The sequence below is a fragment of the Labeo rohita genome, chromosome 9 (genome assembly GCF_022985175.1).
Source record: "Labeo rohita strain BAU-BD-2019 chromosome 9, IGBB_LRoh.1.0, whole genome shotgun sequence".
Taxonomy (NCBI): Eukaryota; Metazoa; Chordata; class Actinopteri; order Cypriniformes; family Cyprinidae; genus Labeo; species Labeo rohita.
Window position 1 is genome coordinate 32183260 of NC_066877.1, and position 24916 is coordinate 32208175.

General features: G+C 31.9%; 2 protein-coding genes and 1 long non-coding RNA gene across 6 annotated transcripts in view; 1 reads left to right on the forward strand and 2 right to left on the reverse strand.

The window, feature by feature from the left end:
- Positions 1-62: 62 nt before the first annotated feature.
- Positions 63-24824, forward strand: LOC127170915 (uncharacterized). 3 transcript variants are annotated; one of them, XR_007828431.1, is made up of 5 exons: positions 63-139; positions 488-522; positions 8703-8939; positions 11111-11230; positions 24437-24824. It is a non-coding gene; the product is annotated as an uncharacterized LOC127170915 (long non-coding RNA). The 3 variants fall into 3 exon arrangements; XR_007828430.1 differs by having other exon boundaries at positions 117-252; XR_007828432.1 differs by lacking the exon at positions 24437-24824 and adding an exon at positions 22472-22740 and having other exon boundaries at positions 117-252.
- On the reverse strand, positions 782-6394 carry bbs5 (Bardet-Biedl syndrome 5). 2 transcript variants are annotated; one of them, XM_051119246.1, is made up of 12 exons: positions 6194-6394; positions 4948-5030; positions 4775-4840; positions 4456-4505; positions 4248-4375; positions 3443-3578; positions 3259-3354; positions 3102-3164; positions 2674-2808; positions 2478-2561; positions 2159-2182; positions 782-1990 (listed from the first exon to the last, which is right to left on the reverse strand). In XM_051119246.1, exons 1-12 carry the CDS (start codon positions 6253-6255, stop codon positions 1889-1891), a joined length of 1029 nt encoding a protein of 342 aa, XP_050975203.1. In that variant the 5' UTR covers positions 6256-6394; the 3' UTR covers positions 782-1888. The 2 variants fall into 2 exon arrangements, 1 of the variants encoding a protein (XP_050975203.1); XR_007828429.1 differs by having other exon boundaries at positions 1883-1990; positions 2478-2574.
- The window catches only part of col28a2a (collagen, type XXVIII, alpha 2a), a 34342-nt gene continuing 17081 nt past the window's right edge, over positions 7656-24916 (reverse strand). Inside the window, 25 exon segments of the mRNA XM_051119241.1 lie at positions 7656-8435; positions 8723-8914; positions 11096-11321; positions 11429-11682; positions 13321-13878; positions 13964-14000; positions 14849-14884; positions 15007-15087; positions 15281-15349; positions 15500-15568; positions 15765-15833; positions 16130-16198; positions 16341-16409; positions 17583-17651; positions 17830-17898; positions 21053-21124; positions 21300-21368; positions 21508-21579; positions 21691-21759; positions 21847-21915; positions 22052-22120; positions 22452-22520; positions 24274-24342; positions 24435-24503; positions 24846-24914. Of these exon segments, the coding sequence (XP_050975198.1) occupies positions 8428-8435; positions 8723-8914; positions 11096-11321; positions 11429-11682; positions 13321-13878; positions 13964-14000; positions 14849-14884; positions 15007-15087; positions 15281-15349; positions 15500-15568; positions 15765-15833; positions 16130-16198; positions 16341-16409; positions 17583-17651; positions 17830-17898; positions 21053-21124; positions 21300-21368; positions 21508-21579; positions 21691-21759; positions 21847-21915; positions 22052-22120; positions 22452-22520; positions 24274-24342; positions 24435-24503; positions 24846-24914 (2571 nt within the window). The 3' untranslated portion in view covers positions 7656-8427.

A 24916-nucleotide genomic window follows, 5' to 3' on the forward strand; every position in this document is an offset into this window, starting at 1 on the left:
GCAATTTAAGTCCGCCCCTCTAAATTTAGACCCCTCATACAGTCAGAAAGAATTCAGGCTGACCAAACGGGAGCAGTGTCGCGTCCACCAGCTGTCATAGACTGAAAAAGACAACTGTGAACCTTGGACACACTCAGAGGTCAGGGGTGTTTTGTAAATGAATGTGTTTGGTGCTATAATATTAAAGGGCGGAAGGAGTGACGCATCTGTAGGAATTCAACAGGTGTCTGAGAGTTTTAAATAATCGTAAAGGTGTGTGTCATTACCTCTTTTCTTCACATGGTGTCATTTTAACAACGCTCAAAAATAAGTTTATAATTATGTGACTCATTCATGTTGTAATCTGGTTTCTATTTACAGGAAAAGCTCAGCCAAAAATGAAAATGGTGTCATTATGCACTTTCATGAGCTAGTTATAAAATAGAATATAATGCGTGTACATTTTTCTAAATTTAAATTTAATTACTTTACATTTTTTCTTTCACAGAAAACAGCAGCACACAAGTTTGAAACAACATGAGGGTGAGTAAATAATTATTTTTGTGGAGAAGTATTTCTTTTAATGCTCTAAAAGGTCAGTAAACAACAGCTGCTGTCAGGCAGAGAGCAGTTAATCAGCTCTTCTGGTCATTTGTGAAGTAGTTGAGTTCCTCTGGCACATTTTTAAACAGACTTGTCAAATCTAAGCCAACAAACTGTATGTTATCGAAAACCCACTACTATTAAAACCCCTTCAACAGGTAACAAAAAACGGATTAAACACAAGAAACCTTTTCCGACATCATGTTCTCTCCTACTTTTATTACAACACAACAGCAAAATAAGCACGTAAAGTTCTTTCTAATATACAAATATTATTTAATATTTAATACATATATACACTACCAGTCAAAGGATTTGTAATGTTTTTTACAGATGCCTTTTCTGCTCACCAAGCCTGCATTTATTTGGTCCAAAGTATAGCAAACACAGTAATATTGTGAAATTTTTTTCAATTTAAAATAACTGCTTACTATTTGAATATATTTGAAAGTGTAATTTATTCATGTGATCAAAGCTGAATTTTCAGCATCATTACTCCAGTCTTCAGTGTCACGTGATTCTTCAGAAATCATTCTAATATGCTGATTTGCAATTCAAGAAACATTTATTATTATTATCAATATTTAAAACAGCTAACAGTACATTTTTTTCAGGATTCTTTCGTGAATAGAAAGATCCAAAGATCTGAATTTTATTTAAAAAGCTTTTGTAACATTTTGAAGCTATTGTAACATTTTGGGGGGAAAAAATATAGAAATTAATACTTTTATTTAGCAAAGATGCTTTAAATTGATCAAAAGTGATGGTAAAGACATTTGTAATGTTACAAAAGATGTCTGTTTCAGTTAAATGATGTTCTTCTGAAATTTCTATTCATCAAAAAAATCTGAAAAAGTTCTACTCAGCTGTTTTCAACATAACAAGGAAATCAGAATATTAGAATGATTTTTGAAAAATCATGTGACTTCAAATCACAGGAATTTTAAAATATATTCAAATAGAAAACTTCAAATAGAAAAGTTATTTTAAATAGTAAAAATATTTTAAAATTGTACTGTTTTTGCTGTACTTTGGATCAAAAATGCAGGCTTGGCGAGCAGAAGAGACTTCTTTAAAAAACATAAAAAAATCTTACTGTTCAAAAACTTTTGACTGATGTAACTTTAAATTTTTTCCAGCATTTTTCCTAACTAACACATGGTTCACATTTAATTTGTAAACATGTCATTATCAAATTTCTAAAAATATTCTGAAAATAAATACAATTTGACATTTTGATAATTAAAAATTCTTTATATTGGATGTAAACAATGCAGTGCCAAAATATCTAATGGTACAGAGCGTTTTAACCCATGACTTCCCAGAGTCCCTGTAGTGTAAATCCATCTTTTAACTTCTCTATAGCCAGACCGAGGTCTTCAGAGAACACCGGCTCACGATCATGTTGCTTAAGGAGAGGAAAAAAAATATGTAATTGAAATGGAAAGTTCATCTAGACTAATAGATAGATAGATAGATAGATAGATAGACAGACAGACAGATAGATAGATAGATAGATAGATAGATAGATAGATAGATAGATAGATAGATAGATAGATAGATAGATAAGTTTTACCTTATTTCCATCTGCAAAATAAGCCTTGAGGTAAAAAAAAAAAAAGAAATACCACATTAGTGATTGTACATGTATAATAAAATCTACTGTATGTCTTAAATAAGAGAACATTCCTGATGTCAGAATCATCAGAGCTCTTTGTAAACATTTTTGACACCAGGCAACAAAAGTCTGTGTTGATGGGACATTGTGAGTTGTGGCTTAAGCGATCAGCTATTTTGAGTGTGTGACACACACTCACACACACACATACAAACAGACTGTGTGGTGAAAGCAGAGCGTCATTATCTCTGAGAGTAGCATATGAGGTAAAACTCACTGTAAAAGCGTCTGTGTGCTCATCTGGCTCAATCTCCACGTCATCAGGCGGCTGCTCGACGGTCAGCTCCTCCAGAGGCTGAGGCTGAAAAAGAAAGCTTATATATTAAAAGCTTAGCTTTAAATTTACAGAAAAGTGGAGCCACTCAAGGCATGTTTAATGCTGATATACTTAACACTATACATTAAAAATCTACCTTTTCTTCCATCTCATATTCCACACCAAAAATGGGGTTTGCTGAGTACACTTTGTGTAAGGAGTTGATTTCCTTCACTGCATCTTGTAACTTGTCCATTGGATCGATCTTGAATCCCAACACATATCCTCCTGTCTAAGAGAAACAATAATTCTTTAATAAATAAAAAGTTAACAAGAACAGCATTTATTTAAAAATTAAAATCTTTTAAGTGTCTTTACTGTCACTTTTGGTCAATATAATCCATCCTTGCTTAATAAAACATTTTTGACTGGCAGTGTACAAATTACAACCCTTTTTTTCTTTATCACATCAAAAAATGAACATTTTAAGAAAATGTAAGCTTTTAATGAAATGTTAGGTCACATAATATGACGTCATATGACATAAATGTTTTTCTGGTGATTCTGATGTTGGCCCAAACTTACCTGTTGAGAGCTCTCAATCACAAGAGCAAGTCCAAATTTAGAGTCTCTAATCCTTATCGAGCGCTTCAAACACAATAATAAGGAAAAGAAAGCACAGTTTTAATAATTACAACTTATTGCTAATGGCTAAGTATTTTGAAGCAAAAGAAACACTCACAATTTGCAGATAGGGAATGCTGACGTTAAAGCTTTCATTCATGTTGGCATGCCACACTATCCTCACATTAGTAATGAAAAACGTTCCAAGATTACCCTGAAACACAAAGTCACAACAACAGGCTTTTCTAAGTAAAATTCTTATTAAACCATCAAAAATAACACTGTAAATCCACTGAATTTACCTGATCACTAGACAGGTTCCAGACTCCGTTAATTTTGTCATAAACCTGCTCCTGTGGCAAAAGCCTCAGCTGCTTATTTTGAATAAGAGCTCCTCTTAGCTTCAGATCCCGATACATTTTGGAAGTCTCATAAGCTCTGAAAGAAACACAAATAGTTAGTTTAATAACATTTTATATACAGCACCTTATTGTATCTAAAACTTTACATGCCTTATGTAAAGACATGCCTTAATATTTCTTATTATTTGAGTCAGCTGAATAACAGTTAAATAAGTAAGTAAATATATGTTATTGGCATTCCAATAATTTCAACATAATATTTTCTTTTTTTTTTACTTTATCTTATGCAACATCTCCTACAGGCTTTACTATAATAATATTTCCTCTGGGTAATTTATTTTATCAAAAGGTTCTCAAAAAGTACATTAATGCTAAATTTAACCAATCATTTAACTCAGAGGCTTCTGGTTTTGTCAGATTATGTGATGTTTCCTTATGTCCCTCTTTAAATCTAATAATTGCATATTTTAAAAGTATTAAAATAGTTTAAAGTGCTGTTTAAATTACTTTTAACTGTAAAACAAAAATGTACAAATATGTGGAATTTATTAATCCACAGTTCACAGAATATTGTATATACTGAACTACAGATCTAAATACTGTAGATTTAAAAAATTGTTTCTTAATTTAGTTAATATGCCAACTCAAATTTTGAGAGAGAGAAAAAAACAAAGCACAAAAATATATTATTTGAACTGTCTAGACTAAAGTGGTCTAATTTTCTCATTATGTATAGCTTAAGTACCTGTGAACAGCAATGACAGACGTAAACAGTCTTGGACTTCCTGGGACCACATTGGTGAATATGAACTCAAATCTAGTGTTATTAGATTTGGTTAATATGTAAAGTGCTTCAGTCTGACCTCTCAGTTTCTGGAAAAAAAGGGAATTTGACATTATCTGCATGAGCTATTAAAAAGGGTTTAATGAAACAATGAAGCAAGGCGACTCACTGAATTTGCTGTCCTCGTGGTGATATTAATAATGCAGTTGTATCCCACAGCTGTTAATAAATAAAAATAAAATGAAAGACAGGATGAGTCAGAAAATGAAAATCAGTGACTATCAACTGATGTTAAACAGCCCTCTGATGCATGAATAATTTTCATCACAAATGAAAAATATTTATTTTTTTATTAAAAAAAAACAAGAAAAGAATCAAAATGATGTTTTATGAGAGCTACATCTGTCCAGTGCATCAATAGAGGGTGAAAAGAGTTCACTATGAAAGTTTAAACAGAGATTATTGTTGAATATCTCTCAAATACTCACACAAATTGACTCTTGGCAGTGCCAATGAATGCCAGATTATCCTCAAATTGGTCACCAGGAGTCTTCCTATAAAAATATAAAACAAGACTTCACAATTATGAACTGTGATATACTTAATATCCATAAACAAAGATAACCACAGGTAAAAAGGCGGAAATAATAGATTTAATCACCTCTATCACCATTATTTCCCTTTGTGTCCTCAATTGAATCCAAGCAGTCAATGAGCGCTTCACCTGGTCTGGTTTTCATCTGCCTTAAATGAAACATAAAATCACTTGCTTTAGTCTAAGAGGAGAATAAAACACTAAATGGTTCATTTAAAAAAAACAGGAACACATACAAAGGGAACCATATGTGACCCTGTACCACAAAACCCAGTTGTAAGTCGCATGGGTATATTTGTATATTTGTATATTTGTTGGCTATAGCAATAGCCAACAATACATTGTATGGGTCAGGATTATCGATTTTTCTTTTATTCAGTATTTCCTACCGTAAATATATCAAACTTAATTTTTAATTAGTAATATGCATTGCTAAGAACTTCATTTGGACAACTTTAAAGGTGATTTTCTCAATATTTTGATTTTTTTGCACCCTCAGATTACAGTTTTTCAAATAGTTGTATCTCAGAATATTGTTGTATCCTAACAAACAGGAAACATCAATGGAAATCTTATTAAATTAGCTTCCAGATGATGTATAAAGTCACATATTATCTTCCTTAAAATGTAAACTGTGATTTTGTGAAGTAAGCTAATCATTGAAAAGTGGATATTTGTATAATGCATTATTTCTTTACATGCACCTTGTAGTTTTAGCAAAACGTGTAATCCAAATAAATTGTAAATAATATGCCTTACATGTATTATGTTTATTTTATATGTATTTATATTTTTTAATTATGTTATATTTTATAGCCTATATATTTATTTTAATATTACTTACATACAACGATAGTTTAATTCAGCTTTTATGTTTATAGTTTAAATTTGTATTTAAATTTCAGTTGTAGTTTTTTGTATTTTTGTTTGTTCGTCATTTCTACGTTTCATCTTCATTTCAGTTAACACACGTTTTTAATAGTTTGGCTATAAATTAGTTAACAGTACTACTCCTGATATCAGTTTATAAACTATCAACCTTATCTGAGAAAATGTTTAAAATCTTTAAAGATCACTTTATCACTTTCATTCATAGACTGACTCAAATGTAAATATATTCAGATATTTGCTGTGGGTTTCTAGCGCTCGTGTGATAACAACAAACACGTCTTATGGAAACACTAGCACGTATAATGTACATCTATCGCCGTGTAAAATAAATAAAACATCCTCCTAGTTCAATATTAATGCATCTGATTTAATAAATGAACGTCGTTAGCTTCTGAGCTAGCAGATTACCCTGATGACTTACTGCGGAGTGATGTCAAATCTCACGTCTCTGTCCTCCCAGAGTGCGTCTAACACCGACGCCATGATCAGTCCTTACTGCCAGTGGTTTATAAGCGAATTAAACCAAAGTTAATATGATTTTCCTTCGATAATATTGACTGAAACTCAGTCGCTGTGTAAGAGGATTTAACGCAAAGCGTCTTCACGTCACCACGGTAACATCAGTGAGTACGGCGCACCGGAAGAGACAAACCGCGAATATCCAGGCTTGCTTTATTACTTGTATATTAGTATGCATATATAACAATAGCTTTCAGGAGTGATGTGTGTTCTATATTAGACTATCTATCTATCTATCTATCTATCTATCTGTCGTTCCATCTAACATTCTATCAGTCGTTCTATCATTCTGTCATTCATTCTGTAGTTCTGTCCTTCTGTCTGTCATTCTATCGATCTATCGTTCTATCTATCTATCTATCTATCTATCTATCTATCTATCTATCTATCTATCTATCTATCTATCTATCGTTCCATCTAACATTCTATCAGTCGTTCTATCATTCTGTCATACTTTCTACGTATCGTTCTGTCATTCATTCTGTAGTTCTATCTATCTATCTATCTATCTATCTATCTATCTATCTATCTATCTATCTATCTATTTATCTATCTATCTATCGTTCTATCGTTCCATCTAACATTCTATCAGTCGTTCTATCATTCTGTCATACTTTCTACGTATCGTTCTGTCATTCATTCTATAGTTCTATCTATCTATCTATCTATCTATCTATCTATCTATCTATCTATTTATCTATCTATCGTTCTATCGTTCCATCTAACATTCTATCAGTAGTTCTATCATTCTGTCATACTTTCTACGTATCGTTCTGTCATTCATTCTGTAGTTCTATCTATCTATCTATCTATCTATTTATCTATCTATCTATCTATCTATCTATCTATCTATCGTTCTGTCGTTCCATCTAACATTCTATCAGTCGTTCTATCATTCTGTCATTCATTTTGTAGTTCTGTCCTTCTGTCTGCCATTCTATCGATCTTTCGTTTTATCTCTATCTATCTATCTATCTATCTATCTATCTATCTATCGTTCTATCGTTCCATCTAACATTCTATCAGTCGTTCTATCATTCTGTCATACTTTCTACGTATCGTTCTGTCATTCATTCTGTAGTTCTATCTATCTATCTATATCTATCTATCTATCTATCATTCCATCTAACATTCTATCAGTCGTTCTATCATTCTGTCATTCATTCTGTAGTTCTGTCCTTCTATCTGTCATTCTATCGATCTATCGTTCTATCTCTATCTATCTATCTATCTATCTATCTATCTATCTATGTATCTATCTATCTATCTATCTCTTATGTTTTCTCATTCAATAACAACCACAGAGTTAGACATCATTATTATTCAAACATTTTATTCAAGAATTCCACAAAAGAACACCTTCAAAAATATCATTTGTATAAAACAGTCAAAATATTCATGTCTACAATTCAATAACGGCTTTTTCAGACAATGGCTGGTTTATTAAAAATCACAAACATTGTTTTGGATACAAAATTCAGGAAAGCAAAACTGTTTTGTCTGAATAACATTACAAAGCTACTGTGACACATGAAAGAATATATACAAAAGTGTTTATTTTTGAAAATCATAACTGAATTTAAATTAAAATTAGTGACTTTACTACTTGATTTGTTTGTTTATTTGTTTTATTAATTTTCCCCATAAAATCCCTAAGACATCGTTTATGCTGTTTCTGCAACCTACTAAATCTCTGTGGCTTAGTAGGATACAAGTCTCAAATTGTATATAAATTTTAAATAAAACAAAACGTATATACAGTCAATTCCCAGTGAATAATATTTCTGCATGTCACGACTGTCACATGTAGAGCAGTGCACAGATTCTCAGTGCATACTGAGAAATATAAGAAATGTGTGTTGTGCATATGAATAAATGGTCTTTGAAGATTCATAAAAACACATGTGTTTCACTTTAGCAGGTATTTGCTTGTAAAAAAAAAAAAAAATTACTTATTTGGGGCTCTGCATAAACATTTTCTCCAGATCCTGAGCTTTAGTTAGGGAACATTTGTATGATATTATAATAAGAACTGCTGACGGCTGTGAGCATCTGTCATTGTGGTACACCATCGCCAGCATAAAGTTCATTTATTGGGGTTTAGTGTAGAATGACCAATGTAGATCTTCATCCTGTTTAGCCAGCTACGAAAACAAAGGCAGAAAAAGTCAGTAAAACATGGCAGAAAAGTGCAAAGCCTGTCACATTTTGAAGTTCAATATGTGTGATATTGTAATGTTCTCAGGAATGTATGCATCCAGATATGTAGTTCAGCTTTTATTTATTCATTTTAATATATATATATATGTATATATATATGTTTATATTTATATATATATATATATATATATATATGTGTGTGTATATACATATTCTCTTCTCTTGTATTAACCCTTCATTCATGTCTGTAGGAGTGAGGAGTGAATAATACCTGTGCTGGTGAGGACACACGTCTTCTTGCATTCGTCTTCTGTCTGGAAGCGGTTATCGTTACCCTGACAGCCTCCGTACCAGAACTGAGCACAAGCGTTTGCCTGTCTGTCATAGTACCAGCGAATGACGTAGTCTCTACAAGAGCCCTGACTCAGACTGAGCAAACACCGGGGATCCAGAGGAGCTGATTCTGATGCACCACAGAAGAAGAGAAAGTAATATCACTAAACACTTTCAGAAAATAAAAACAACTTTTGTATACATTTTTTTATATTATAAAAAAATAATTTGTAATATTTTTCAATATTGTCAGTGTTTTATAATAACTTTTATATTCACATATTTTATTATATTTAAAACAATTTAATACTTATTTTATATGATAATATATATATAGCCTATTAAAATTATTTTACTATATTTTTCTATATTTTTCAATATAGTCAATGTTTTATTATAACTTTTGTACAAAAATATATTATATTTTAATATCATATATTATCATATAATATATTATATATTAAACATATTACATTATAATACATTTAATATAATATATTACATTACAAAATAATAAGTAATAAAACTGTTTTAAATATTTTACTAAATATATTATAATATATTTTTTAAAAACATTATTACTTATTATATATATATATATATATATATATATATATATATATATATCACCTATTGGTAATATTCAGTATTTACTAAATATTCAGTATTCAGTATTTATGTTTTATTAACAGCTTTTGTGTAAAAATTATTTTAGATTTTTCATTACTTTATATATTAGAAATATAATTTGTAATATTTTTCATTGTTGTTAATATTTATGTTTTATAACTTTGTTTAAAAAAATATATTATAGTATATTAATTATATAACATTTATGTAATATATAGTTGTACTAATAAAAAATGTTATTACTTATTATTTTATTTTTAATTTCCTTTTTAATAGGAAAACATTTGCTGTATTTTAATTTTTGCATTAAACATGTTCATAATACTTGGTGACAAAAACTCATATTTAATATAATTTTATTATAATATAAACAACATATTTAATATAATTGTATTATTTTCTATTATAAAGTATAATTTTTATATATGTTTTACTCTAACTTTTGCTGTATTTTACAGTTTTTCTCAGTCGCTTTGGTGCATTTCTCACAACACTATTTACATTTGCACAACAGTTAATGCATTTCTCAAAACAATTAGTACAAACTGCAAAACCTAGCTGATAACCTGCAAAAGCGTGTCACTTGCTCAAAATGGATAGCTCATTCCTCAAAAGCAAGTATTCATGTCAATGAAATGTCAGTGTCATCAAGATGAAAAGTCCTGACACCATTGTTTATGAACAAGATAGTCAAATGGCTTTGTCATGTTTTCATTATGACAGTTTACTCTGTAAATTTTTTCCAGTGCAAAAAAGTCAGATTTTGGTGACACTTCCCGAAAGTGCTCAAGACAGCACTATACTATTTGCACAGCCATTTGAAAACTACAGTAAAGTTAGACATTACTGTATTTAGTGAGGTATCTGAGTACAAGACACTGAATATGTATGTTTCACATTTTTACTGCATATGCTCTTTGCAGTTCTAATTTATTCAAAGCATTGTGCAAACGAATAAATACACCCTTATTTACAACAAACATAAACTCCCTTTGGGTAGAGCTGTGCACAACTGTAAACAATATTGCAGTACATATTGGAACTGAACCTACAACATACATAGGTCTGTAAATCATTCATGCACATTTGCAGAAATTGTTCAATTTAGAAGACATTTTTAGGAATAAAAAGATTTAAAAATTTTTATAAAATTTGCTTGACAGATTTTGACAACTAGTTCAACATTTTTGTATGTAATGACTCAAGCAATGAAATGAGGACTATTAGTTTTATATGGAATGACTATTCAGCATTCACAAGTTTAGTTAATTTTGACTGACATGACATAAGCAAATGATAATGTTATAAAACAGCAGAGAGTTGTATGAAAGCAATTGATGCATGTCCAAAAGCATTTGCAATTTGTTGGAAGGAATGAGAAACTGCTACTATGATGTGCACAAATGACTAAATGTTGTGGAGGTTGAAGTAAATGTTGTGCAAATGTAAATAGTGTTGTGAGAAATGCACCAAAGCGACTGAGAAAAACTGTAATTTGTAATAAGTTTGTATAAAAATTATATATTATAGTGTATTATAGTGTATTATATATTTAAAGCTATTTTATCATTTTATGGTATAGAAATATAATTTGTAGTATTTCATAATGTGTAATATATAATATTTTCATATATTTCAATATTTTCATTATATTTTATAACAACAGTTGTATTAAAAATACCTTTTATCACTACAGGATGAGGCTTTGCATTCACATTCACTGAAGTAGAATGTGTTGACACTGATGAAGATGATACTGATGATGAAGAAGAGGATGTTGATGATGAAGATGATGAAGATGTTCCTGGCTGTACAGGTTGGACAGTCTTATTGACAACAGCAATAGTTCCTCCACCTCGAGTTTGTGTCTTAATGTTTAGATCCTCGCCTTCACGGTCATTCTCCACCTGCACAGCAGCAACAACAAAAAATCAGACAGCGGCCTGCTTCAGATCAGTCTGCATTAGTCTAGTGTGCAAAGGAAATTCACAGTGAGTTAGTTGTGTTAGTTGACCTGTGCTTTGAGAGGGCCGGGGTTGATGGGGAGAGGTATGCTGTGTCCTCTGCCTCTGGTGTGACTCTGTGATCTGTCCAGTAAAATCTCCTGAAATCTGTTTCCATAAACATTATTCCCGTATGCAGAAACATCCTCTTGGCCGTTACTGTAGCCGTATCCGTTGTTTCCGTTCAAGCCGTTGGTAATCCGGTTGAAGTACAGTGCCCCGTTCTCATCCTCACAGAATTGACTAACCAGTTTAGACTCCAGAGCTGCAGAAGGAGACCAAACACAGAGCATTAGCTGAAACTTTACATTTTAAACAGGAATCTTTTGATCTTTGCAGTTAGGATTATTCAATATGATTTTGCTGGTGATACAGAATTAAGCAACACTAAGAATACTGCAATTTTTTTTCATTGAAAAAAATTATTTGGCAATGGAGCACATCATTAGACTTAGTATGAGTCGTTAAACGTCTCTGATTTAAGTTCAGTCTGAAAAATACAGTTAAAATAGGTAAAACTGGTTTATTTTAGGGAATCTCTTCAAATTGTCCATTTCAATGAACCGATTCAGAACTCAAATATATTCATGAAAGTCTCCAGTGGTAATTTGGTATTGTTATATTGGTGTATGTACACAAAAATATTTAAATATATAAATACAGAAAACATGACTATTGATTATTAAAATAAACTGAATTATTATTATTATTATTATTATTATTATTATTATTATTAATCTTATTAAAATTATTTTAAAATAACTTTAGCTGTATTTTAATTATTGTACTAAGCATTTTCCAAATAATTCATAATGAATTTTGCCATTAATTGCCATTTAATAATCAGTTTTTGTATTAAAAAATATATTTTATTTTTATTACTATAAATACTATAATATATATATTAGTATATCATAGTATATTATAGAAAATTTATATAATATATAATTATTAAATAAAACATAAAACATTGTATTATTTTATATAGCAAAAATACAATTTTAATATCCCTACACCTTCATTTTCAAAATGCTTGGTGACAATGACTATACATTTTTATTCACTTTATTATTTTATTATAAAATATTTTTATTAATATTCAGTATTTCTAGAAAAAAAAAAATATTATATTATATTATATTATATTATATTATATTATATTATATTATATTATATTATATTTAAAACTATTTTATTTTATATTACAGAAATATAATATGTAGTATTTATATAATTGAATAATAAATTATATTATAATTTGTAATATATAATATTTTCAGCCTATTGACAATGTTCACTGTTGTCAGTAATTATTTTAATTAATATATTAACATTTTCCAAATAATTAACAATATGAAAACACTATATTTAATAGAATTGTATTACTTTTTATTAATATATATATATATATATATATTTTTTTTTTTTCAGCCAATTAGTAAAATTCAATACTTTTTATGTGTGTAAAAAATATTATATTATATTATATTAATACATTATATTATATTATATTATATTATACTATAAAAATATTATTTATTATTTAATATTATAAAAATAGAATAAAAATAATGTAATAATAATAATATTCATAATATTCAATATAATAGCCTAGTGGGAATATTCAGTATCGTTATTATGTATATTTATAGAAATATATTTAATACTTTTATTTTAAATTATGAAATATCATTTTATATCAAATATAATATTTTATTATATTTTCCAGCCTTTTACAGAATTCAATATTAATATTTGTAACTGTATAAAATATATTTTATATTCTGTATTAATATAATAATAATAAAATATAGATATTTTGTTATTGCCCAAGCCTATAAATGAAAAACAACAACTAAGCATAAACATTTGTGTATATAGGTTAATTTTCTTCCATGCTCACCTGGCAGTGTGTTATAGTCATCAATGAGGAACATATGTTCACTGTCAGGGTCAGAAGCAATGAGGTTGAGCTCCCTCAGAAACTCGGCCTGCGTTGGGTCAGATGTGTTCACAATTCCCAGCGCGTACATCTCAATATTCGCCACCTGAGCCTCACGTACTGCCATGTCCAGCTTAACGGGTTCTCTTTTATCCGTCTGTCCATCTGTAATGACAATGGCTACTTTTCTGACCCCATTCCTGGCGCTGTAAAAGGCCTCTTGTGTAGCTTTGCGGATGGCGGTGCCAGTGTAGGTGCCTTCTCCCATGTAAGGCATGTTCCTGATGGCCTTCTTGACATCCTGTTTGGTCATATACCTGGCCAGGTTGAACTCCAGATGGACGTCTAAGCTGTAAAGAACTAGACCGATTCTCGTGGCATTACGGCCCACTGTAACGCGGTCCACTAAAGCTGTGACAAAGTCTTTGATGATCTCGAAGTTTTCTGGGCCTACGCTTTCAGAGCTGTCAATCACAAACACCAGCTCCATGGGCCTTTCCTTGCACTTAATACCACATCCTACAAATATATGCATTCATATCATGACACACTTATTATTTCATGATCAAATCATTTGTTTAGTCATATTTAAAGTAGAACTCACCACAAATCTCCTTAATCAGCTTGATTATGTCTTCTCTCTGAAACATAATTAAAAAAAAAACTTAATTTGCTAATATTTACAATGCACATGATTGCATAGTTTTTCTAAATCTAATTCCTTAATCAGCTTGATTGTCTTCTCTCTGAAACATCATGAAAAATTACTTAATTTACTAATATTTACAATGCATATCATTGCATAGTTTTCCAAAATTAACTCCTTAATCAGCTTGATTGTCTTACCTCTAAAAAAATAATAAAAAAATGACTTAATTTACTAATATTTACAATGCATATGGTTGCAGTCTTCCTTAATTTAACTCATTAATTTTTAAAATGCATACAGTTGCATTTTCTTAAAATTAACATATTTATCAGCCTGATTATGTCTTCTCTTATTAAAATAATAATAAAAATTTCTAATATTTACAGTGCATACGGTTGCACAGTTTTCCTAAATTTAGCTCCTTAATCAGTTTCATTGTCTTCTCTCTGAAGCATCATAAAAAATGATTTAATTTGCTAATATTTACAATGTATATCATTGCATAGTTTTCCAAAACTAACTCCTTAATCAGCTTAATTGTCTTAACTCTGAAAAATCATAAAAAATGACTTCATTTGCTAATATTTACAATGCATATGGTAGCATAGTTTCCATAAATTTAACTCATTAATTTTTAAAATGCATACAGTTGCATTGTTTTCTTTAAATTAACACATTAATCAGCCTGATTATGTCTTGATGATGCTTGATAATGTCTTCTCTCTGAAAAATCACTGAAAAATGACTTAATTTTCTAATATTTACAATGCATACTGTTCCATAGTTTTCCTAAAATTAACACATTGATCTACAAAAAGATGCAACTATATTTGATCTTACTGTGAGCCCTTGTTCACCCTTGAATCCTGGTCTTCCCTAAAGGGAGAGATTAAAAACAGTCATTAAACCAGCTGATGTACAATGTGATTTACAATCCACATTTTAAACACTGTCTGCTTTTACACAAAAGATGGTTTATAGTGACTAAATGAACTCACAGCTAGTCCTGGAGTCCCTGGGTCACCCATGTCACCTTTCATTCCTTTGAAGCCCCTCTCGCCCTGCAATCCACGGTCACCCTACAGGACAGAGAGATTTACAGATTAATTAAATATCATTCCTGAAGTTGAGTTCGACTGGATCGTTTTTTTGGCTACTGTGCCTTTAAGACATCTATGCAAATGCCCTCTTCACATGTAATTTGTGATGTAGCACACTTCTCTGCATATGCTGCATTGTATGTTGCTAGTTTGATCTAAACTATAGTCTCACCTTGGAGCCTGGAAGTCCCTCTCCTGATGGACCCCTCGGCCCTGTCACTCCAGGAGCTCCCTGATCACCCTGATGAATTTAACAAACAAGTTTATGTTCTGTCTTAAACCAGTTCATTATGACTCGGTCGCAATGCTATTATATTTCAGTAAAGACGGGCGGTATTTTGAATGTACAGGTTCATGTAATTACACTGAAAGTAGTAGATAGTTAACCTACTTTGGGTCCCTGAATGCCTTCCCCTGGGGGTCCTTGTGGTCCTGGAGGACCTGATCGTCCCATGTTGCCCTGAAACAGCAAGACAGCAGAATTTATTAGCGGCGGAACAGAATCAATCCCCACAGCAACACAGACAGACTCCCTGTGCATGCGGTTCACAGCTCTTGTTCTGGACATGTGGGGCGTTCAGGATTACAGTCTTATTACTGTAGTCAGGGAGATTCATGGGAGAGTTTATATCAGATGACATGAATATCAATCTTACCGGTGGTCCCTGCAGTCCTTCACCAGGTGGTCCTGGCAAACCAGGCAAACCCCTGAATCCAACGTCTCCCTGAAATGAAAGTGGAGTTTTAGCAAAAGCACCATTTAAAATTATTCCTTCTATGCAAGTTTTCATGTTCCCATCATTCATGTTCATAAGTGTATTACAAACACACTTTTGCATTGTGCATTGTAATACTTTAACAATACTTTGCATAAAACATAAATGTCTACTGTAGACAAACGATGTGTAGAATGGAAAACTTGATGAAGCTGAGGTGTCTCAACACATTTCTAAAAGTCACAATTGACCCTTACACATCATCATAAATACAAGCTTTTGCCAGTTTCAAGTGGTAACTTCACCTTTGGTCCAGGAACACCAATCCCTTCAGGGCCGGGCTCACCTGGTGGTCCTGGTAAACCAGGCAGACCCTGTATAAAATAAACACACATGCTCAAATACCCAGCCACCTACCTGATTAAGGGAACTATAATAAAAATGACTTCAAATTGTAAATGATGTATGGGCATGCAGTGATGTTATATGGAAATAGGGACGTGAAAAGATGCTTACCACTGGGCCAGGGAATCCTTCACCTTTAGGCCCAAATGGTCCGGGTGGTCCTGGGTTACCTCGATCACCCTAAATGTGATGAGGAAGGAATATCACTTTATTTACATCTATCAAAGTTTGGAATTATTAAGGTTTTTTAAAATGTTTTTGAAATGAGTCTTTGCTCACCAAGGCTGCATTTTTGATCAAACATACAGTAAAAACAGTAATATTGTAAAATATTGTAAAATTTAAAGCACCAAATCAGCATATTAGAATGATTTCTCAAGGATCATGTAACACTTAAGACTAGAGTAATGATGTTGAAAATTCAGCATTGTATCACTGGAATAAATTATATTTTAAAATATATTCAAGTAGAAATCAGTTACTTTAAATTGTAATAATATGTCACATTTTTTAATTGTTTATTTATTTATTGGAAGTTTCTGATCAAATAAATGTAGCCTCGGTCACTTTCAAAAACATTAAAAATATATAATTTGTCTATATTAAAAAAGTTTGCTGTTTTATAATTAGCATAATCAAAATAGCTTTTTATGTTTTTTGACTGTTTTATAATTAGCATAGTCAAAATTATTTCAATAAACTTATTTCACAAGCATTACAAAATATTAAAAAAGCTTCGCTACCAGTCAAAAGTTTTCATATAAAGTACAGCAAATACAGTAACATTTTGAAATATTTTTTGAAATATTTTTACTAAAGAAATTATATAAATTAATACTTTTATTTAGCAAGGATGATTTAAATTCATCAAAAGTGATGATAAAGATATTTATAATGTTACAAAAGATTTGTATATTAGATAAATGTTGTTCTTCTGAACTTTCTATTCATCAAAGAATTCTACTCAGCTGTTTTCAACATAATAATAATAATATATGTTTTTTGAACAGCAAAATCTGAATATTAGAATGGTTTCTGAAGGATCATGTGACTGGAGTAATGATGCTAAAAATTCAGCTTTAAAATCACAGGAATAAATTACATTTTTAAAATGGTAAAATTTCAAATAGAAAACAGTTATTTTGAATAGTAAAAATATTTCAAAATGTTACTGTTTTTGTTGTACTTTAGATCAAATAAATGCAGACTTGGTGAGCAGAAGAGACTTTGACTTGTAGTGTATATATTTAAAAATCTGAAAAAAAATAAAAAATAAATAAATAAATATATTTATATATATATATTTTTTAAAAAATTCTTCATAGTTCTACCGGTTAAAAAAGTCCCACCCACCTTTGGACCAGGCAAACCATAACCAGTCTCTCCAATCGGTCCGGGAGGACCAGCGGGACCCACATCACCCTGAAGACAAGGGGAGATGAGGTCATAGCATTACTTCTCTGTTTTACTGCTAAGTTGGCTATGATGAATGTTGAAATAGAATTGTTCTGATTCATAGTGTTGGCAGTGGGCCATCCACATGAAGACGGCCTGCCAGCCGGTAGGGAGTGGCACAGTTGTAGTAGCTTGGCTTTGTTACCTTTGGTCCTGCAAGAGCTCGTCCAGGTAATCCTGGCATGCCCAGCCTTCCTGGCGTACCTGGCTCCCCCTAAAAAACAACAGTGTAATGTTCCAGTGATGTAACTGCATTAATTCTGAAAGTATGTAAGAAACCACAGGCATTTATTGCACTGCAATGAGCGGTTTTATAAGCTTGGAGCTAAAAAAAAAAAATCAAATCTTCTCACATTTCTCACTTTTTGTGAGAAGATTATTTTAATTTAAATATTATTTTATTTAGTTCCTCTTGTTATTTTTATTGTTTTCATGCTTCCCTATAGAGCGCAACAGTTCTGGAAATAAACCTCATTCCTTTTCTCCCTATATTCTTTTGTATTTGCAAACATTTAAATATTTATCAGTAAACATACACTACAAAAGTATTAATTTCTTTAAAAAACTACTGATTCCAAACTTACACTCAATGATTATAAATCAATAGTTTTATTGTAGAGAACCAATGGAGAAATTCTTCCAGAAACAAGGATGTGCTCTATTTCTTTAGATATCTCACCTTTGGTCCCAAGGGAACACTTATGCCAAGAGAACCTGGCAACCCCTGAATGGCATGTTAGCATTCGTTGGCAAATGTAACCTTGGTCAGTGTAAGAGACTTGTTTCAAAAGCATTAAAAACATCTCAGTTGTCTTTAAAAAAAAAAAAAAAAAAAGTTATGATTAGCATAGTCAAAATCTTGTTATTTTAATAAAAAAGTCACAATCATTATAAAACATTAAAAAGCTTTTAAAAAACGTTTTGTTTTTTTTTTAAGTTTGTAGTATATTAATATATATTGTATTTTATACTTATGTTCAGTAATTATAAATCAATAGTTTTATTGTAAGAACATTTCTGTTTAAATCATTCGCAATGCTTCATGACATGAGTTGTTTATTATAAAAGACATTTACTCTTTTGTAATTTAGTGTCTTTTTCTGATTTTCAAATACTGCAAATACAAATAATCAATCAAAGTTCATAATGCTTGGTTGCTTTAGTTCACAGCATAGTTATTAAACTCATTATTTAAAACTTTTTGTAATAGAGAAAATACTTCCTGAACAAAGGTTGCACTCTATTTCTTTAGAATTCTCATCTCTCTTTAGATATGCCAAGAGGACCTGGCAACCCTTGAATGCCATGTTGGCATTCTTTTTCAAATGTAGCCTTGGTCAGTATAAGACCAAGTTTAAAAAACATAAAAAATCTCATAAAAAAAAAAAAAAAAATCTCAGTTGACCTGACCTGGCAACCCTCGGCAAATGTAGCCTTGGCAAACCAAGGCAAATGCAATTCTCTGAATTAGTTGCTTTATTTCATGGAACTAAAGCAACCAAATCAGTTGCTTTAGTTCACTCTATTTCTTTAGATATCTACCGTTGGTACTGAGGGACACTTATACCGAGAAGACCTGGCAACCCTCGGCAAATGGCAAACAAGTATAGTTATTGAACTTCGTTATTTAAAACTTTTTGTAATGGAGAAAATACTTCCAGAACCAAGATTGCGCTCAATTTCTGATTTCTCACCTTTGGTCTCGAGGGGACACTTAGGCCAAGAGGACCTGGCAACACTCTGCAAATGTTTGCCTTGGTTTGACTTGAACTAAAGCAGTTCACAGCATAGTTTTTGAACTTGTCATGGAGAAAATAGTTTGTTAACCAAGACTGCACTCAATTTCTTTAGATATCCCACCTTTGGTCCAGAGGGGATATTTATACAAAGAGGACCTGGCAACCCTCGGCAAATGGTCTTGGCAAACCAAGGAAAATGGTCTGCCTTGTTAACTGCCTTGTTAACTAAGCTGTCAGCATAGTTTTTGAACATGTTATTTAAAACTTTTTGTAATAGAGAAAATACTTCCTGAACAAAGGTTGCACTCCATTTCTTTAGATATCTCATCTCTCTTTAGATATGCCAAGAGGACCTGGCAACCCTTAAATGCCATGTTGGCATTCTTTTTCAAATGTAGCCTTGGTCAGTATAAGACCAAGTTTCAAAAACATAAAAAATTTAAAAAAAAAAAAAAAAAAATCTCAGTTGTCTATATAAATGTTTATATTTAAATATATAGATGTTTGCTGTTTTATGATCAAAATCACTCATTAGCAATACATTTCTTTTAAAAACATTAAAACCTCTAAATTATTCCATACTTTTGACCAGTAAAACAGTTATATAGAGCTGTTTTATGATTAATTATAATTAAAAAATTTGTCACAATCATTACAAAACATTTAAACAGCTATATATATATATATATATATATATATATATTGTATTTTAAACTTATGCTCAATGATTATAAATTAATAGTTTTATTGTAAGAACATTTCTGTTTCTATTAAATCATTTGCGATGCTTCATGGCATGAGTAGTCCATTGTAAAGGACGTTTACTCTTTTGTATTTTAGTGTCTTTTTCTGATTTTCAAATACTTTAAATCGAAGTTCATAATGCTGCAATTCTCTGAATTAATTGTTTTATTTTTATGGCATAGTTATTGTAGACCTGGCAACCTGGCAACCCTCGGCAAATGGTTCGCCTTGAACTAAAGCAACCAAATTGGTTACTGAACTCGTTATTTAAAACTTTTTCTAATGGAGAAAATACTTCCTGAACCAAGGTTGCACTCTGTTTCTTTAGATATCTACCTTTGGTCCTGAGGGACACTTATACCGAGAAGACCTGGCAACCCTCGGCAAATGTAGCCTTGGCAAACCAAGGCAAATGGTCTGCACTGCACACTGCACTTGTAATGGAGAAAATACTTCCAGAACCGATTGCGCTCAATTTCTTTAGATTTCTCACCTTTGGTCTCAAGGGGACACTTAGGCCAAGAGGACCTGGCAACAATCTGCAAATTTTTGCCTTGGTTTGACTTGAACTAAAGCAGTTCACAGCATAGTTTTTGAACTTGTTATTTAAAACTTTTGGTAATGGAGAAAATAGTTTGATAACCAAGACTGCACTCAATTTCTTTAGATATCCCACCTTTGGTCCAGGGGGACATTTATACAAAGAGGACCTGGCAACCCTCGGCAAATGTAGTCTTGGCAAACGAAGGAAAATGGTCTGCCTTGTTAACTGCCTTGTTAACTAAGCTCTCAGCATAGTTTTTGAACTTGTTATTTAAAACTTTTTGTAATGGAGAAAATACTTCCTGAACCAAAGTTGCACTCTATTTCTTTAGATTTCCTCACCTTTGGTCCCGATGGGCCACTTATGCCAGTAGGACCTGGCAACCCTCGAATGCCACGTTGGCCTTGATCTCCCTATTAAGATTAGAACATACACTATCAAATATACTGTATGGTATAGTTTGAATATACTGTTGGTGATGATACTAATGCTTTTTTTGACATCCACCAGATGACTACTCGTACAGAAAGAAAATCTGAATATACTGACACATGTTGACTATTAAAAAGATTGAATGATGTATTATACCTTCTCTCCTTGAGTGCCGATTCCTGGAGCCCCCTCAGGTCCCCTCAAACCTGCTGCCCCAGGTTCACCCTGATAAAGAGAAACACAAAGCATGTGATATCCAGTTAACTAGCTTATTTGCCTAGAGACATACCTAATCAGCAGAACACTCAATCTCAGTCACGTTAAATGACCTCACATCAGTCCAGACATCAGAAAGCTTAGTTACCTTTTGTCCTGGAGCTCCGTCCTCCCCAGGAAGTCCAGGTACACCAGCCAGTCCGGATGAACCAGGTTCACCCTGAAGAAATAATAGTAGTACTCAGTAACACATTCTAAAGTCTTCATCAGGACCTAAAACTAGCTTCCACCCTAAATGGAATCCTAAATACATTTATGAGCCTACACAAACCTTTGGTCCAGGTTCGCCCTGCCCTCTCTCTCCTGGGGCCCCCATCTCTCCCGGTAAACCTTGTTCTCCCTAGAAAAATGGAAAATAGTTAAAAGATCAAGCTAGAAACAAATTTCCTATTACAGATTGCCATTAATTATAATCTTTACTACCAACCTTGGGTCCAGGGAATCCCTCTCCTGATGGTCCTCTTCCTCCTGGAGGCCCCCTTGGACCCTCAACACCCTGACATTAAGAAATAAATGAGGAAAAGTTTATATATGCATATGCATTCATATACATTTTCTTAATTCACTGGACCCTGTAAATAAGTCAAGGACAGTAAAGGAAACATAAGTCAAGGACGGACACGTCGTATCACCTTTTCTCCCTGAATGCCAAGCCCTGGAGGTCCAATTGGTCCAGGCAAACCTGGAGGCCCAAGCTCACCCTGAAAACACAAAGAGAATGATTCAGTTTTAGATAGAGTAATGCATCCTGACATTTAATTTATGAGAATAATAGTCTGTCTGTTTTGAGCATAAGAAGTGACTGGTGTTTTATTCAGTACTATAGGTGAGCAGGACTCATCTTTTCCCACAGTAAGTTGAGCTGTACCGCCCTCCCATCTGCTCTTTCTGGCTCTTTATTACCGTCCAATCAGTCCCCGGTGTTTAAATGGGAACTCAGGACCACTTTACATACTTCATTAAGCCTTTTGTGTGTCGTAGATGGTGTGGTTGTGTGAATCCCATTCATGGGCTGATATATTTACAGCCCACCTTATCGCCTTTGATTCCAGCGCCCGGCTGTCCTCTTGGTCCCTTCGGCCCTTCCAGACCCCGGTCCCCCTGTCAAACAAAAGAGGCGTCATCAACCCATAGTCTCTGAAATGTGAAGCCATTCGAATGCATTTACTGCATTGCATGTATTGTTTCTTCGTCTGTGGGATTTAGACACCTGTTTTTCTGACTGGTAATAATAGAGTGCAATCCCTCAATCAGCTTTAATTGTTGTTTATTCAAAGTCTCTCAATTTGTCTGATGGTCCATTGCACTGATAAGGATTAAATTAGAGCTAATCCAGGATTTGTTCATCTTGGTTTTATTTTAATTTGAGTTGTGTCGCACCAATTCATTTTAAACACTTCAAAGAGTAATTACAATAAAACCTTCACCTGCAGTGGATTTCAGTGTTATTTTGTTAATATTTTAATTTGGCTTTTATTTTTTTATATAATGTTTTTTGTTTTTGTTTTTTTTTTTTTTTTTTTGTTTTTTTTGTGTTATATTTTTACGTTTTTAGTTTTAGTAATTTTAGAACTTAATATTTTAAATTAATTTTTAATTTAGTCTTAAGTTTTAGTAATTTTGTTATTTGTTTTTAGCAATTTTAATAATTGTTTTTCATAGGTATACTTAGAATGTGAAATAAAAAATAAATAGATAAATATTTCTATTTAGAGAAATATTTAACAAATAAGTAAACACTTATTTTTATTTAGTTTTAGTAATTTTAGTATATTTTAAATTCATTTTTATTTTTATATTTTCAGTTTTCATTATAATTTTGTTTTAGTAATTTTGTTATTTTGTTTTAATTATGTTTGTTTTTTGTTATTTTTTCATATTTCTATTTAGAATGTAAAATAAAAAAAAAAAATTTTTTAGAGAAATATTTAACAAATTAAAAAAAAACATTTATTTTTATGTTGATTTAGTTTTAGTAATTTTAGTATCTAAACATATTTCAGTTACAGAAAACTATTTTTAACAGTTTTAGTTGCCATTAACAATAATATTGCTTATTATTTCTTATGGTCACATGCATTTATTTTGTTAATCTTAGCATAAAATAAATTGCACATCAAAGAACATTGATAGGAGAAGTCAGCATGCAGGTACATGCAAATTAATGACAAATGGCTAGATTAAATGTGTTATCATTTTTGCAATAATTCCCTTAATGATAAAGAAATATAAAGAGTTATAGTAATGTCCACTGTACATTTGATATATCAAGAGCAGTTTTAATAATTAACTTTAAGTTCAATTCATTCTTATTTCAAATTGATTCAAAGCTTGATTTGCATGATCATGAATAGAGAATATCATCATAAATCTGAAAGATATATTGAGATAAAATTTAGTTCAGCTACTGGATACACATTTTCAAAGAACTGAGGTTCTCTTTGACATGAATCATGTTTCTTTGCTTTATTTTATTTTATAATTTGCCATTGCATTTTATGCACAGTTCTGGCTTCGATGTAGATCTAGTTAGACTGCTAACATTAGACAGATTACAAAGAGTCTTTATAGATATCAAAGAAAACGGATCCAATAGATTAAGTCTTGCATCCTCAGGCTGGTAATGCTCAGCTAATTTATCTGTGAACATACAATAATTAATAGCCTTGGGTTCTGAAATAAGTATTTACCAGGGTACTTTGAGCCTCTAATGAGGTATTATAAAAATTACAAGTCTTTAATGCATTTGTTTGCTTAGATCTTCTCAGACTGCCTTTGGCTGCTACAGATCTCCAGGTAGATTAAAGAGCATAGAGACATTAATGAGAACATGGCGTTTTTGGGCTAACCTTACCTTTGGACCAGGAAAACCCTCTCCTTGTGGTCCTTTCTCACCTTGAACCCCCTGTGGCCCTTGAGGCCCCTTGATGAAGAAATGTGAGGAAAAATGTCATATAATCAAATCTGTGGGTGTAAATTCAGTGTGTATTTCTGAATTTCTGCTTCTGTACTTACAGTCAGACCTGGCTCGCCTATGCCAGGTGGACCTGGAGGACCTGGTCTCCCCTGAAATCCCATATCTCCCTGCAAACGGATCAAAGACGTGAACAATTTAGAAGAAAAAGTAAGAAATATGTATAAAAATTACAAAAATCCTGTAACACCTGACATAATAGTCACATAAATAATAGTCAAAGGAAAAATAACATCTTAAACCAGTCTGAGATTGTTTGCTGGTCTTACATCCCAGCCAAGCTGGTGTTATGATGGTTTAACTGGTCGGCGAGCTGAAAAATGACCAAAACTCCACTAAACCTAATGGAGTAACTCAGCTTAGGCATTTTTTCCAGCTTTAAAGTCTGATTGTTTGCTGTGATTTTGGAGAATTTAAGTGAATTTGCAGTCAAAAAGGTAAATGCGGCTGACCTTTGGTCCAGGAAGTCCAATTCCACTGTCGCCCTGAATTCCTGGTGGGCCAGCGGGTCCACGCTCACCCT

Excerpts from the sequence above, each read along its gene's own strand:
- bbs5 (XM_051119246.1), bottom strand. The coding sequence starts at position 6,255 with ATGGCGTCGGTGTTAGACGCACTCTGGGAGGACAGAGACGTGAGATTT. Across the intron at positions 4,506-4,774 it reads ACTGCCAAGAGTCAATTTGT|CTGTGGGATACAACTGCATT; the intron begins GTGAGTATTTGA and ends ATTTATTAACAG. Across the intron at positions 2,183-2,477 it reads AGCACACAGACGCTTTTACA|GCTTATTTTGCAGATGGAAA; the intron begins GTGAGTTTTACC and ends TTTTACCTCAAG.